This window comes from Anopheles nili, chromosome X, assembly GCF_943737925.1.
Source record: "Anopheles nili chromosome X, idAnoNiliSN_F5_01, whole genome shotgun sequence".
In the NCBI taxonomy this organism is placed as follows: Eukaryota; Metazoa; Arthropoda; class Insecta; order Diptera; family Culicidae; genus Anopheles; species Anopheles nili.
Genome location: NC_071293.1, coordinates 10,612,769 through 10,626,915, shown reverse-complemented (window position 1 = coordinate 10,626,915; position 14,147 = coordinate 10,612,769). Strand labels below are relative to the sequence as shown.

General features: G+C 52.1%; 1 protein-coding gene across 1 annotated transcript in view; it reads right to left on the bottom strand.

The window, feature by feature from the left end:
• Positions 1 to 11,337, bottom strand: part of LOC128729164 (serine/threonine-protein kinase tousled-like 1) — a 28,736-nt gene extending 17,399 nt beyond the window's left edge. The window contains exon 1 of the mRNA XM_053822819.1: positions 11,128 to 11,337. Within this exon, the coding sequence (XP_053678794.1) occupies positions 11,128 to 11,337 (210 nt within the window). The remainder of the gene's footprint in view (positions 1 to 11,127) is intronic.
• Between the last annotated feature and the right edge of the window lie 2,810 nt (positions 11,338 to 14,147).

Here is a 14,147-nt window from a genome sequence, read left to right as displayed (position 1 = left end):
TGAAGGGCCAACGCCTTGTTTGCTTCCATTTTTTTATACTCTCTCTCTCTTTTCATCACCCGATAGAAGAAGGAAAATTCGCAATTCGCCTTGTCTTTTCGCGCCCCGGGAAAAAGCTTCACGGTCCTGCGGATCCTTTTTCACACGATCTAGCATCTAGAGCAGGCATCTAGCATGGATCTAGCGATCCAGAGGAGGCCTTCGCCCTGATTTGAAGTTCGTTTAGCGAAAAATGAGCTTGCGTTCCCAGTCTCTAAACAAAGCGAGTCTCTAATTGAAGGACATCGCAGTTGGTCCCTAGCGAGGATTGGTCTCTTAACGATGACGCAGGACAACGAACAGCTGAAAATGGGCACGGAAATTACGTTTTTCTTCTCTCGTTCCCGGAAAACGAAAGAGAGAATTAGGCCACCGTCCGTTACGTAGCGTCTCATTATGGTGCACGTGCGTGTGTGTGTGTGTGTGTGGTTTTTTCCCTTCATTTCAGGATCCTCTTCCTTTTCGGAGGTCCTTGAGCTAGTTGCTACCCGGCATGGGTTTGGTTGGTGAAAATGTGCAGAAAATAACCATCACCCCATCTCGCTCTCTCTCTCTCTCTCTCGCATCTCTATTTCCATCGTCCCAGCGAGCATACACACGCACACACACACACACGCGTGCACACACAAAACGCAATGACGCATTCGAGCGACGAATTAGGCTCTCTCGGAGGCGCCTTCCTTGCGGGAAAATCGAACGTTTTTTGCCACATCCGGCAGGATCCGGCGATCTCGAGGCCGCTTTGTTTGCACCAGACCAGATGTCGCAACGGTGCCGACCTTCCTCCGCCCTTGGTCAACCCCTCTCTTCCTTCCCTTCCTCGATTCCTCACCCCCTCGCCCCATCCTCGCTTCTTCGAGCAAAGCAGCCGATGATTTGTGCGTCGAGGGACGGTGTTTTTTCCATTTTCTAACTTCAAACGCCGCACGCACACACACACACACACATACATGTCCACGGCTGGGGTGTGTAGGATTTTCGAATTCGATTCCTTTTCTTTGATATTAAAAACGACAAACAAAAACCACACACACAAACACACACCATCAGTTGGATGGAAAGCGGAGAGAAAAAGGACACCGAAAGGTGAACCTCCGGCGGGCGTCCGCTTTTAGGATCCCGGGAAAAAGGAAAGCTCTCGTGAGCTCAGGTAAGAACGCAACGAGAGAAAAAGAGAGAGCGAGAGAGAGAGAGAGAGAAACGGTGAAAAGGAAGAGAAAATTGTAAAAAAAACACACACAAATCCTGCCACATGTTTTGCTGCTGGTACAACGGCACATGAATAGTGCAGAGACGTGATGGGACTTCGTGTGTGTGTGTGTGTGTGTGGGAAAATGAGCATGAGAAAGGCAAAGCGAGAGAACAGCCGGCACGCCAGGGATCAGCCGGGCAACAAACTGGGGAAACCCCTGAAAAAGGACCCTTTTGCAGGCGGCTTCACTTTTTCCTCACACACACACACACACCGAAGCTCGGGAACCATGACCCGGCCTTACTCGCCGGGTATACACACCTACACACACCAACACCCACAACAAGAGAAAACGAACGAATGAAATGGATGGGCTGGCAAAAAAAAAGGACGTCGGAGGGAGACAAATTCTATGGGTTTGCTCTAATTTCTATTCAAATCCACCGTTTCTCGTTGTCTCTCACTTTCTCTTAGGGATTGCTTTCTCTCTCTCTCTCGCTCGTTCTCTCTCTTGCACGCTTACACCGCACACATGTTTGTCGAGTATCCTTTGTGTCGTCGCAAACGGCAAGGACGAGGTTCGCCACTTCCTTGCTGTCGTCCTTTCGACAATTTCGCTCGCGTGTGTGCGCGTCTGAGAGCGAGAGCGAAAGTTTAAGAGAGAACGAAAGAAAGAAAGAGAGAGAGAGAGAAGAGCTGACACGGGAAGAAAAACTGTCCCTTCGGCAGGATCCCGACGACAGCCGGTTTTTCTTTCCACGCAACGGCTTTGTATATCCTTTTTTTCTGCCATTTTTTTTTCCATTTTCCCTTCTCGTTTTCCTCTTCGATCCTCACCCGTTACACTCGTGATGGGAACGAAACGGGGGGAAGGGGATTGAGACGGGTTTAGAGAACAAAAAAAGAAGGGTTTTCACCTCAGCGCTGAATCTGATTAGGATACACGCGCGAGTCTCGTATGCATACAACACGAGGATCCGGGGCTCGATTGGAGGTATCTGGTTGAATATGTTAACCAACAAAAAATTGTGCGCATAACCACACACACACACGCATTCACAAGGACACGCGGCGCACATATGTATATAATCGTTTTTCGAGCACAAGGACACGTCGTTCGCTCCTTGCGGGAAAGGACATTCGCGGGATGGTAGAGGCAGGCGGGGGAAGAAGAGAAAGAAAAAAGAGCAGAACAAGATATTGAAGTGAAGAGTGTAGAGCTCACGACAAAATAAAAAGGGCACAAAAAGGACGAAGAACTCGGCGAAGGCTCTTTCAAGCAGGGCAGCATGAAAAGAGCCTTTTCCCGGGGGCTTCATATTCTTCCCATGATGAAAATCAGCCGTCCTCCAGGCGCAGCATAAAACGAGACAAACACACACACACATACAAACACGCACACATCCATTCGTTTTGAACACGTGCGCGGTTCGTTCGAAGAGCCTCTCGCTCGATTATTCCTTGCAATTGCAGCGATTTCTTCTACATTTTCACCACCGGATGGGCCTCACCGGCGAAGGAACATGCAGATGTGTGCCCGTACACGTGTGTGTGTGTGTGATCGAATGGAACCGTAACCGTCGACGGGAAAGGAAATTAAGCCAACGCAAACAGCAGATGGAGGTGTTTTGTGGGGAGCTTTTATTTTTCGTGTTGAGAACCAAATTAACAAAAAAATGAAATGAAAAGAGAAGAGACGTAAAAAATAGCCCAACAAGCACGCAACCCCGCACACACACACACGCACACAGCTAAAGCGTAGCGGGAGCATAAAATAGAATGAAAATGCTTGGCGGAGGGAGTTCTTCCAAAACGGCACCAACGCTATGCTGCTGGGGCTTGGGGCACGATTGTCCGAATCGACTAAAGGAGCTCTCTCTCTCACTCTCACTCTTGTTCTCTCTTTTCATCACCCATTTAAACCGTTGCCAGGCCACACGCTAGGGTTGACTGGCGAACGAGAGCGACAGTGGTTGGCGAAGGGAACGAGATAGCGGTCCGTTGGATGGGAAAAAGGGAGCTGGACGGGGCGGGGGAGGGGGGGGGGAATTACGGTGGGTTGGTGGGAGGAAAATAACAACAGCACAAAAAAGGCGATAAAGAAAAAAAAAACAGCACATCGCATCAAATGCTCTCGAAAATATGCAATCTACGCTCGAGCGCGAAACGAAGAAAAAAAAAAGGAAGGAAAGAATCGAATGACAAAAGAGAGGCGCGGAACGGGGAGGAGTAGAGGGAAGGGAGATAGGTCTGAAGAAGGGTGGAGAGAAGGGGTGCCTGGGAAGGTTCATTCTTCGATTCGGCAGCTCCTCTTCTACCCAGCCTGTCGAGAGTTTGTCCGGGGGTCTTTTGGCTGTTGTGCTTTTTGCTTCTTCTTTCTCTCTCTCTCTCTCTCTCTCTCTTTTCCATTCTTTCTCTCTTCGTTTTGTGCCTTTTCTTTATTTTTCTTTTCGATTTTTATTTCGTTTTGACGATATCGGACCTAAAACCTTCTTTGGTGTTTTTTTTTGTTCTGTTTTGTTTTGTTTGCTTTGCTTTCGTTTGGCATTTCATTCGCCCATGTTTTCCGAACGCGCCCCACTGCCTCTCCCTCTCTTTTCTTCCTTCTCCTTCTCCCTCTCGTCCTCCTTCCCAGCCTTCTTCCTTCAACATTCGCGGCCACGTGAATTATTTCTTTTTTTTTCTCGTTGCATCCGTTTCTCGAACGGGAGTGGGGGGTTCAATTTTCTACCCCTTGCGAATCCATTTTATTCGCAACCAACGCACACACACACACTACCTCTCTTCCTCGCTGGCTCGTTAATCTCCACGGGCTTTCCCTCCTAGAGCGAATTTAAATAATGCAAAAGCATCATCGCAAGGAAAACCTGTGAACGGTCGCTTTTCGTCGCGCGTCGATAGGAAGCAAGGATTTTGTTTTTGCTGGGCAAGAGGCGAAACCTGTCACCAAGTGGCCGATCGATGCCCACCCCCCCCCCTTCCCCCTCTCCCCCTCATGCCGTTTTCACCCTTCGTCCCAGTCACCCATCGACAACGGCAGATAGGCAGATATTTCGCTCGGTGTTGAACGTCTCCTCCCCTCACCGTGGGGGATCGCAATCCACCGGGTACGTAGTAGTGTGTGAGACCTCTTCTTCTACTTCCAATGCACCTACCTCCCACCTTCCCCTCATCACCATTCATTATGTCTACCTAAACCGGACACGAAACCGGGTCGAGGAGTCGCAAGGGCAGCAAAGTGGTCAACAAATGGTGAAGGGGGAGAGAGGGGGGGGGGAGGTGCCGTTGGTGGTGAATTTATTTATTTGCGTTCCACCACGAGCCCCACCCCCCGCCTCTTTCCCCTTTTACCCTCACTCGTGTGCCTTCCTTTCCCTTCCGGCTGCCAGACGAGCCGAACACGATTGAGGAGTCATGGCGGGAGGCGAGAAAGAGAGAGGAAGGAGAAGAAAACAAAACGAAGACATCTCTGCGCACCCCTTCCACACCCTTTTACCCACATTTCCCGCTTGAAGTGATAGCTTGGTAACGAGAGACCCTTTTTTTTGTGCTTTGACGCGATAAAACGCGACCAAAGAGCCAGCGGAATGATGACGCGTCACAGCCCCAGGGTGATGGGGTTGAGGGGGTTAGATAGTATGCACTGCCTCCCCCCCCCACCCCCTCGCACGTACCTATAAATATTAACATTCGCTTGAAGTTTTGTGTACACGCGCGAGCCGCTCGTCGCCCCGTTTTGCTATTCCATTTCCGACCGATTTTGTGTCTCTCTCTCTCGCACTCATACCTCATTTGGAGAGTGGCTTTCCACCATCCGCCCTTTCGCAGAAACCACCACCTGGCGGACAATGCCAAAACTCTCTTCTTGCACCCGGAAGACAGCGGCAAATGCCCCGGGACGGAGGTTCGCAAAATGGCAAAAGCTAAATGGGCAGCGGAGAGAGAAGCGCGCGCGCGCGATCGCAAACACACACAAAATGGCCGACCGGTGGCGCTTATAACCTCCCCGGGGGGGGGGGGGAGGGGGGCGAGTTCATCTTCCCCCCCCCATGCGATGCCTACACACACACACGTGCCGTTGGCGGGCAGCAGAAGGACCAACCAACCGACCGATAAGCTTGCCCTCTTCCGGGGGTTGGGAAAGAGTGGTGGGGAGAGTAGGGAGGTGGGGGAGGGTGATGGAACGTGCAAAGAAAAGCGCAAACAAAGCGGGGCTGTTGAACCACCACCCCAGCGCCCGCGGGGAGGCAGAAAAAAAAGAAAGAAAATAAAACTAACCTCACAAACGAAAACCGCACGTTTAAACATTGAAATGTAAGGCAAAAACATCAAACCTTGGGGAGGGGAGACCCTCTAGCCTTATCTTAAATTTCGTAAGGCTGCCTCACCACACACACACGCACACATGGCAGGCCGCATATGCCTTCTTTTCCCACCATCGCCGGGTGGGAAATTAATAATCGACCGAACGGAAGAAGAAGCACAAAACGAAGCAAAAGAAGAAGAAAAAGGGCATCTCCAAGGGGGCATCTTCGAGGGCCGCATCCACCAGCACACATATATGCGTACGCGTGCGATCACCTCTCTCTCTCTCTCTCTCTCTCTCACTCTCTCTCTCTCTCTCACTCTCTCTCTCTCACTCACTCACTCTGTGTGACTTGGAGGGATGATTTATGCGGCTTTTCACCTTCCAGTGGCTTGTTTCTGGGGTCACTGGCTCGAGAGGGGGGGTGGTGAGGAGACGGGCCCTTACACTCGGCCCCCTACTCTCCTCGCTCTCCTCTTCCCACCCCAACGAACACCCATCGTGAAGGGCAGCAAGGGTCCAGACGCGACCAAAAACCGGATAATTCCAAACGGGATATGCCCCGCGTTCAAGGACAGGGTCTCTCGGTCCCATTATTTCCCCAAGGGGGGGGGACAGGTGTACACCGGTGGGGAGGGGGAAAGGGACAAGGGTATTTAAACCTCCCCCTCCCCCCCACCCTCCTTTTTGATAAAAGAGTAATATTGTTTTCGACGTTTCAGACGAACATTCCACAAAAAGTGCAATCGAAGTGGAAATTATTTGTACCCCCATTTTATGTTGCCCCTTTAAATGTACTCCCCCCCCCCCCCAACCCGTTTATATGCAACACCAAATTATCACAGCAACCCTTCAGCTTACATTTAACGATCCCCGCTAGGGGGATCTGTTGTCGAATCGGTTACAAATTCGCTTTTTTTTCTCTTTCGGCGACCGAATTTCACACCAATTGCCCCTGCAGGCGGCCGAGTTTTTCTCACCCCCCCACCCTTCTCTTTTCTATTCCTCCTTTCACTCTCCCAACCCTTCCTCCACCAGCTGCATCCCCTGGCCCTTCCAGCCAACGTAAAACAGACGCACAATCACGGGAGCAGCGCGCGAGAATTTGGCCTCTTCGTTGGGACCGACAAAGCCAATCATTTCCCCCCCTCCTCCCCCCGGCAAAGGGCGATGAAAGGGGAAGGGGTTTACGAGCCGCATGTAAAGAGCTTAAATTTATGAACCATCTCCTCCCTCCCCTTCTTAAACCCTCATCAATGAGCAGCGCACCAACAAGCGCATCCTCCAGGCCACAGAACACCGCTTCGTGGGGATGAAAGGGGGCGGTGGGGAGGGGGAGTTACAGGGGGGGGGGGATGTGAAAGGAAAAACCTGCTCGCCAGCGATCGAACGAGACAGCACATTTGCACAACGAGCGAGAGAGAGAGAGAGAGAGAGAGCTTCCATTCGCGTCACGGATCTGAAAAGGGCTCCCCTTCATGTGTGTGCGTGCGTGTGTGTGTGTGTGTGTGAAGAGAATGAGTAAAGGAGAGAAAACAGGATGAGAAAGGGGAGTGCGGGATGCCGGAAAGAGAACTCACAATGTCGCGAGAACGCGAGCCATAAAACGGGGTGGGGGATGCATAAATAATGCGCCCATTCTCACCCATTTAACCCCCACCCCTCTGGGCGTGTGTGTGTGTGCATTGGTTTGTCGTCTGCTGTTTGCTTTCTATTTTTCTTTACCGCCTTTACCGGCGTTTAGGTCGCTTTTACACACGCACAAAAAAAAAACCCGCCTCTCCCAGGAGGCACATACATTATCGAACACACACACGCACACGCACACACCCCTTCTCCTCCTGCCCCCACACTCATTCATCGGAATTTTCCATCCCACCTTTCGGTGTGCTGTCTCGTTCCCACACACACACAACGGAAGGCTTTCTCGAACGAGACGTCGAATTTCAATTCTCTCTACGCGCGGGTTTATGCTTCACAGGGGGAGGTTGGGGAGGGGAGGGGACTTTAAAGGGTTGCGAGACTCTGCCGCCACGGAGTCTCATTACATCCATTGCCACCCCTCACGCCCCCCTCCCCTCCCGCTTCCTTCGCCCTTTTCCAGAGTTGGACCTTTCGGGCAATAATTAATTCAAACCCTTTTGCCGAATTGGCGACCGATTACCCGGTGAGGGGAGGGGAGGGAGGATGGAAGGGGAGGGACAGTAGACGAAAAGGGCCGAAGACCCTCACCAGCCCCCTCGACCGCCCCCTTCCAACCCCTCCACACCGAATCCATGCTCCATATCCATCCCTTTGGGGAGGGTGGTGAAAAGAAAGGTGGTGTGGGTTCATGGCGGGGGGGGGAGGGTGGGAGCCGAGAAGAGCACGTATTTAATTTGCCTCCCCCCTGATCCACCCCCTTTTCCCTTTTCCCCCTTCCCACCAACCAAACAACTTACTCACGAAACGGGAGCTTCATGCTGTGCCGAAGGCAACCACCGCTAGGGGGCAGCAGCATAATTCGCCCGGGTTCCATTCCCCCCCCCCTCCCACCTTCCCTCAATCCCCATCCATCCAATCACCCTCTCTCTCTCTCTTTTGCACATTCCAATTCAACTTCCCGACGATGCGACCAAAGAGGAATGTAGGGCGCGACGGTGGGCGCACTCGGCGTACTTCCGCTTTCCCAAACTCCCCCCCCCTTCTTGGTGTGAGAGGAGACCATTCCCCTTCCTCTCTTCCACCCTCCCTGCCTCGCTCACCACCCGTCGACTGCATCAGATAATCAGGGCAAATTGTGTTGCGAAAACGTAGGCGCGCGCGTGTGACGTCTCTCTCGCGGTTTCGGGCTTTTCTTCTCCTTTCCAACGTGCGCGAGTGAGTGAGAGAAAGAGAGAGAGAGAGAGAGAGAGAGAGAGAGAGAGAAAGACCCTCAGGTCAGATCCACGGGACGCATCACAAATTATCTCATCCACCCTCCAGCCCACCCATCCTTTCGGTGGGTAAGAGAACCCCAAAAGAGAGAGAGAGAGAGAGAGAGAAGGAGAAAGGGAGAGAGAGAGAGAGAGAAAGAGCGACGTTAGAAGGCTCATTCTCGTGGCGATCTCGGGGCGAAAATATGTACACCCGTGGGAGAAGCACAAAATGAAAGGAAAAAAAAAACACGGTGTGCTTGTGAGGTGGAGATCATCCACAATCCCCTCCCCCCCCCCCCCTCCTTCCTACCACCTTCCCGCCCCTCCTTCCATCCCTTGCCATTCACCCTTACGCATCCAGCTCGGCGGAAACGGCGCGAGTCCCAAAAAAAAAACGCCTGAGACTCGACCATCGAAAAATCCACTTCCCTCCACCGATCGGGGCAGGTATGTGGTGTGTGGAAAACAGTGGGAAGGGAGAAGGGGGAGGGGATGGAGGGAGGGCGATGGAGGAACTGCAGATGAAATATGTTCCGAAAATGCGAGAAATCGAGGCCCGTCCGTGTGATTAGGCTTTCGGTCACCAAAAGTGCGGTTAACTCCACAAAAGGCCTCTGTATATGTGTGGATGTGTGTGTGTGTGTTCCCATTAGAGATTGCATATACGAGAAAGGCAACAACCGCGATGAGGTTGCCGAGGCACGATTTTCTGAGCCATCGCAGTTTGGCAGCTCCTTTCGTTTCTCTGCGTGGGGAAAGTCCCCTGAAAGGGGGAGGTACGAGGAAGAGAGAAGGGGGTAATACACACACACACACAGACACCGCTGGGGGAGGGACGCGCACTCATGCGCACTCCGTATCGGTTGCAAGTGCAGTTATTAAAAGCCCCAAATCCGGTGAATCTTCATCTCGCACATGATACAACCAGCAGTAGTTGAGGTGGAGGACACCAGGGGGTGAGAGGGCTGGCGAGGGGTGGGTTTTTCAGAGAGAAGCGAAAGCTTCTCCACGAGCTGGACCTTGCAGACCAGAAGTGCAACTGAAACTTCGATGAACAAATGAACAGAAAAAGAAAAACGACAAACAACGCAACCTCAACGAACGCCTTTTCTCAATCACCTGCGACTACTCTTCCCCTACTACCAAGGTGTTTCCCCGTGCACGGTGTGGAAGCGAGGAATTCCACAGATTATCTAACGATAAATGCAACCCACAAATGGCGAGCTTCGAGCAATCTGGAGAAGACGAACATGTACAGAGGCGAGCGCAGATGAGCAGCTGTTAATGAGTGAGATGAGTCTACTACTGCAGCGTGAAGCTCATCCCCCGGACGACGTGAAACTCTCATCCACGCCCGCACCCACCCCACATTTGCAACTTCCAATCGAGGACTCGTGCGATTCGTCACACGCATAAAAGGCGAACACCGTTCGACCAGCAGGTGTAGAGGGGTAGTAGCCTCTATTCGGCTTTCTCTTCTTCTCACCACCATCGCAACTGCTGCACAACACGAGCAGCAAGGGGTTGGGGGTACATGAACCACCTCTCTGATAACGGACCATCACCACCCACCCACCAGCAGTACTATGCCACCAAGGGAGGCCATTCCACTGCTAATGCCGTTGCTTGCCTCACCCTGGAGGTGGAGGAGCTGAGCAACCGAAACGAAACTGCTGCCGTGGACACTAATTGAATATCGCACCCGATGCCGCCATCTTCCACACCCACGTGCTGACGTCAGAGACGCACCGAGGGAGTCCTATTTTTGGACTGCGCGGCTTTGGTTCAGCTTTTGGGTTGCAGGAGATTGAAGCAGGACATTGGAGGTACCGAGCAGAGTACTCTGCGTCTGTGGGGGTCTTTCGACAAATTCTCTCCGGACGTTAGGTCAGCATTAATAAGCAAAAAAAACAGACATTAGGAGGAAGGCAAGACCAAGCAGACATAAGCTCATGTGCGCTTTGGTTGCAGGAGTTGCTACTTCTCTGGACAACTCCTGTCAGGTAGAGTAGCTCCAGCGATTCACATGACAGACTTAATCGTGCGACGTGCGACTTAATCAAAAGAAGAAACGAGAGATAGAAGAGACAGATACGAGAGAGAGAGAGAGATATATAAAGCCATAGAGTCGAAGAGATTCCCGTTGTGTGCTGTTTCATGTACTTTTTCGACTCCTCTTTAGGCACCATCTCCGTAACGTAACACCTATTCTGCGCCTATTGCCAACTGGGCATGAATGGTAGGTAACGCTCTCACTACGCTTCCGTCTCGTTTACGCAAACGTCCAAATCTTCGCTCCCATTTGACGTGACATTCCTTGCAGAAAATACCGATCGACCATCGCCTCTCGCTCAGTACACCTTCCTTTCTCACCACGCTTGTTGCTGCTGCTGTTGCTCCACAAATGTCACCCGACTATTGTTTGTTACCGCTCTCGCGAATCTATTCTTATCGCCACTAACCCACCATCAGTGTCACATACACCCGCGCACAAGGCGAGCAGTAGACGTCACCCGAGGTAAAAAATAAGGGAAACGTTGGTTGGAGATAACCCGCTAGAGACAGAGGGAATAATGACGCTAGATGGTAGAGAGGGTCGCGCTTGAAGTGAACATGTATAGCCTCCCAGAACCGTGAGGAGGGTAAGAGAACCCACTCCTAAGCTGCAGGATGTTGTTGGGTCGACTACTCACGTAGATGTAGTACGAGCTCAGCATGATATCGCTCAGGCTCTTTTTCTGCTGCGGTTCTTGATACGGTTGCTGATTGTAGCGTGGTGGTGATGAACGTTGCCACAGCTGCGGATGTTCTGGTTGCGGTTGTTGCTGCTGTTGCTGTTGCTGCTGCTGTTGCGGCTTCTTCTGCTTCTTTGGGGCCGGCTGTTGCGGCTGCTTGTTCTTCATCGAAAGCACAGACGGGGAGGAGAGCAAATCTTGACACTTGGGGTGCTCTCCTCCTCTACCTACCTACTCACCGCAACCACCTACCCCCGGTACACTCACATACACACGCACGCGGAGTCACTAACACTGCACCTTCCTGAGCACTATCCGTCAAGCAAAGCGCAACACCCGAGAGCCCTACCTTCTGGCCACAGGTCACAGGAGGTGTTTGTTGGCAGCCTGAGGTTAAGAGAGGGCTATATTCAGGCGCTGTTTGATAGTTGACCAGCAAAAACGGGTGCTGTGGTGGTCGTGTTCGTGAGACCCACCCACGAACACCGAGAGAAGCTTTTGAAACGGTTGATGACGCGGATTGCCGCCACTTCCTCTCCACCTTTCGGGTGTCCACTAGCTGGCTTTCTACCTCCCAAGAAGAAGAAGAGGAAGAAGAAGAAGAAGAAGCAGACTAACATTCACGGTTTCCCTCTACGCTTCCTCACACACTCTCGTCTGCTCACCTTCAAGCCTTTCACTGATGTGAGCAAATTTTTCTTTGTCTATTGCACCCAAAACGATTTCTCACAGGGTGGGCGATCACCTCTCCTTGGCACCCCTCCCACCCCGTCTCTGACCACCACAGAGCACACACTTTGTAGGGTGTTGATCACAACGATCACGTCCGCTCGAGGGCCCCCTCCCCCCCTTTTGCCCGCTCCACCACCTCCACTGTCACTACAGCCCCATCACCAGACCACCGTCGGCCACCGTCTAGACTCTAGAGCAAGATGCAAACGTCAAGTCAGTAACACACCACACACACCGTTTGCATGTTGCGGAACGCACGACGAAGTCGTAATGCGGCCCCGGACCGGAATGGGCCAAATCGGTGGCTCAGGAAATTCGAAAAACCCACCCACTCCCCCCCCCCCCCCAAGACCCGAGAGCCCTAGACGACCCCAAGCTAGGCGCCCGTGAGACAGCCCGCGAGAGCGAGAGCGAGAGAGAGAGAGAGACGAGAACGTGAGGAACTCACAGAGTGAAAAGCTCCCTTTACCGGTGCGATTTCCAGGCGCTTATTCGGGTCACTCAGTCAGGGCCAGCTGCGGGCATTCATTCATGCATTTAACCGGCGATCTGCTCTCTCGCTCTCTCTCTCTCTCTCTTTCTCTCACTCACTCGCTCTCTCTCTCTCTCTTACGTGCGCGCGCGCGCGCGTCGTATCTCTCGTGTGGGGCGTGTAATCGGTCGCAGGTCTTTTGGGGCTAACCAGACTGGAGCAGTAGAGCCCCAATGACGTCGGCACTCACGGCACTCAGCGCACGGTTGATAACGGAGTGAGAATGGTGACGCTCACACAGGTGCCGTCTGTCTTCCGAAATAGCGACGTTTAACTATGCTTTTTTATGTAGCTCCCCCCTCCCCCCTCCCTCTTTCAAGCTGTCAGTAGCAACATGGCGTACTCAGACACATACACACTCAGCTAGAAGCAGTTAGAGGGGGGGTAGGGGGAAGGAACAGGCGCGTGGGGCACTTATCACAGTGATGATTCAATGCGTGAAGTCGCCCACCAGATGAGTTGGTGAGGTTCTAACGAACCTCTAATAGCTAGGTGATGGAGATGAACAATGCCGTTTGCGGGAACATCCCCCAGGCCACGCTGCTATATTCGGCGGTACAATGCTCGATATTCGTCTCTACTTCTGTGTGTACGAAAAACCTTCAACCAACCACCCGAGCTACAGCTCAACTTCTGCTGTTTTTTCCTCGCTATGCGCCACGGCTACTAATTAAAATTACTATAAAATGGCGTCCATCCGATGTTCCGCGAGGGAACGCACTGTTTTCACAAGTCTGCACGCAACGACCAATCGGGAGAAGATCCGAATAAGGCAATACCGGTAGGAAAATGTGTAGCAAAGCCCCTCGAGACACTCCCAGCACTATGGGCAGCGTATAATGGCGGTCGGACCGATGGCAAGCAAACAAACAAAATACTAGCAAGAAAGGAAAATGAGTCGCACCACGAAGGAACGCATCCAGAACCATGCCGTCTGGACGTGGGCCTTACATCTCACGAGTTACCCACGTTTGTGTTCTCAGCCTTCCGCCTGTTTTATTTTTCTACGCCTAAAGCGAAATGTTACCAACGCGCTCGGAAAGAGAATCAGGGCGGCGCGGTTGATTATACACGCCTGGGATGAAATTTTCAAACCAAAGGCCCCATGTGTTCAAGACGCCGTGTTTCGGACACTCGCTGGGTATATGCTATATATATATATAAAGGTATTTCATGACGCAACGGTCCTATGGCGATGGAAGCCATTTGTTTCTCTCTTTCTCTCTCTTTCTTTCTCCCTGGCTCTCTTTTTCTCGCAGAAACGCGCCGTAGTCCTTTGCTCCGTTCACAATTTGTACGGTGACCTCCCAAAGCCGCCGCGGTTTAATGCTGCTGGACGGGAGAGCAAGAACACAAGAGCCCACTGGCAAGGCGAGAAGTGAAATAAAATTGACGGCTAGCTCTTCTCCCCCTTTAGCCAACATTCACCTTCCCCAAGATGGGCACAGGAGCGAGAGGTTAGGTGAAAGCCCACCAGCGATAGGAATCTGCCCTGATCGTCTCCAAATTTAACCAAAACAGCGCTTTCTATTATCGTGCCCGCTCGAAGACCTTTTATCGTAGACCTTTAGACCTTTTCGTTTTGCGGCACCGAGCGATCTCAACACGTCCATAACCAGATCAATCCAGTACCTCCAGTGGAGTTGACTTCGGAACAATATCCAACCTCTAGTAGACAGCGTTCCCCCCGGTCACGGAGAGATGAGTGTCAGGT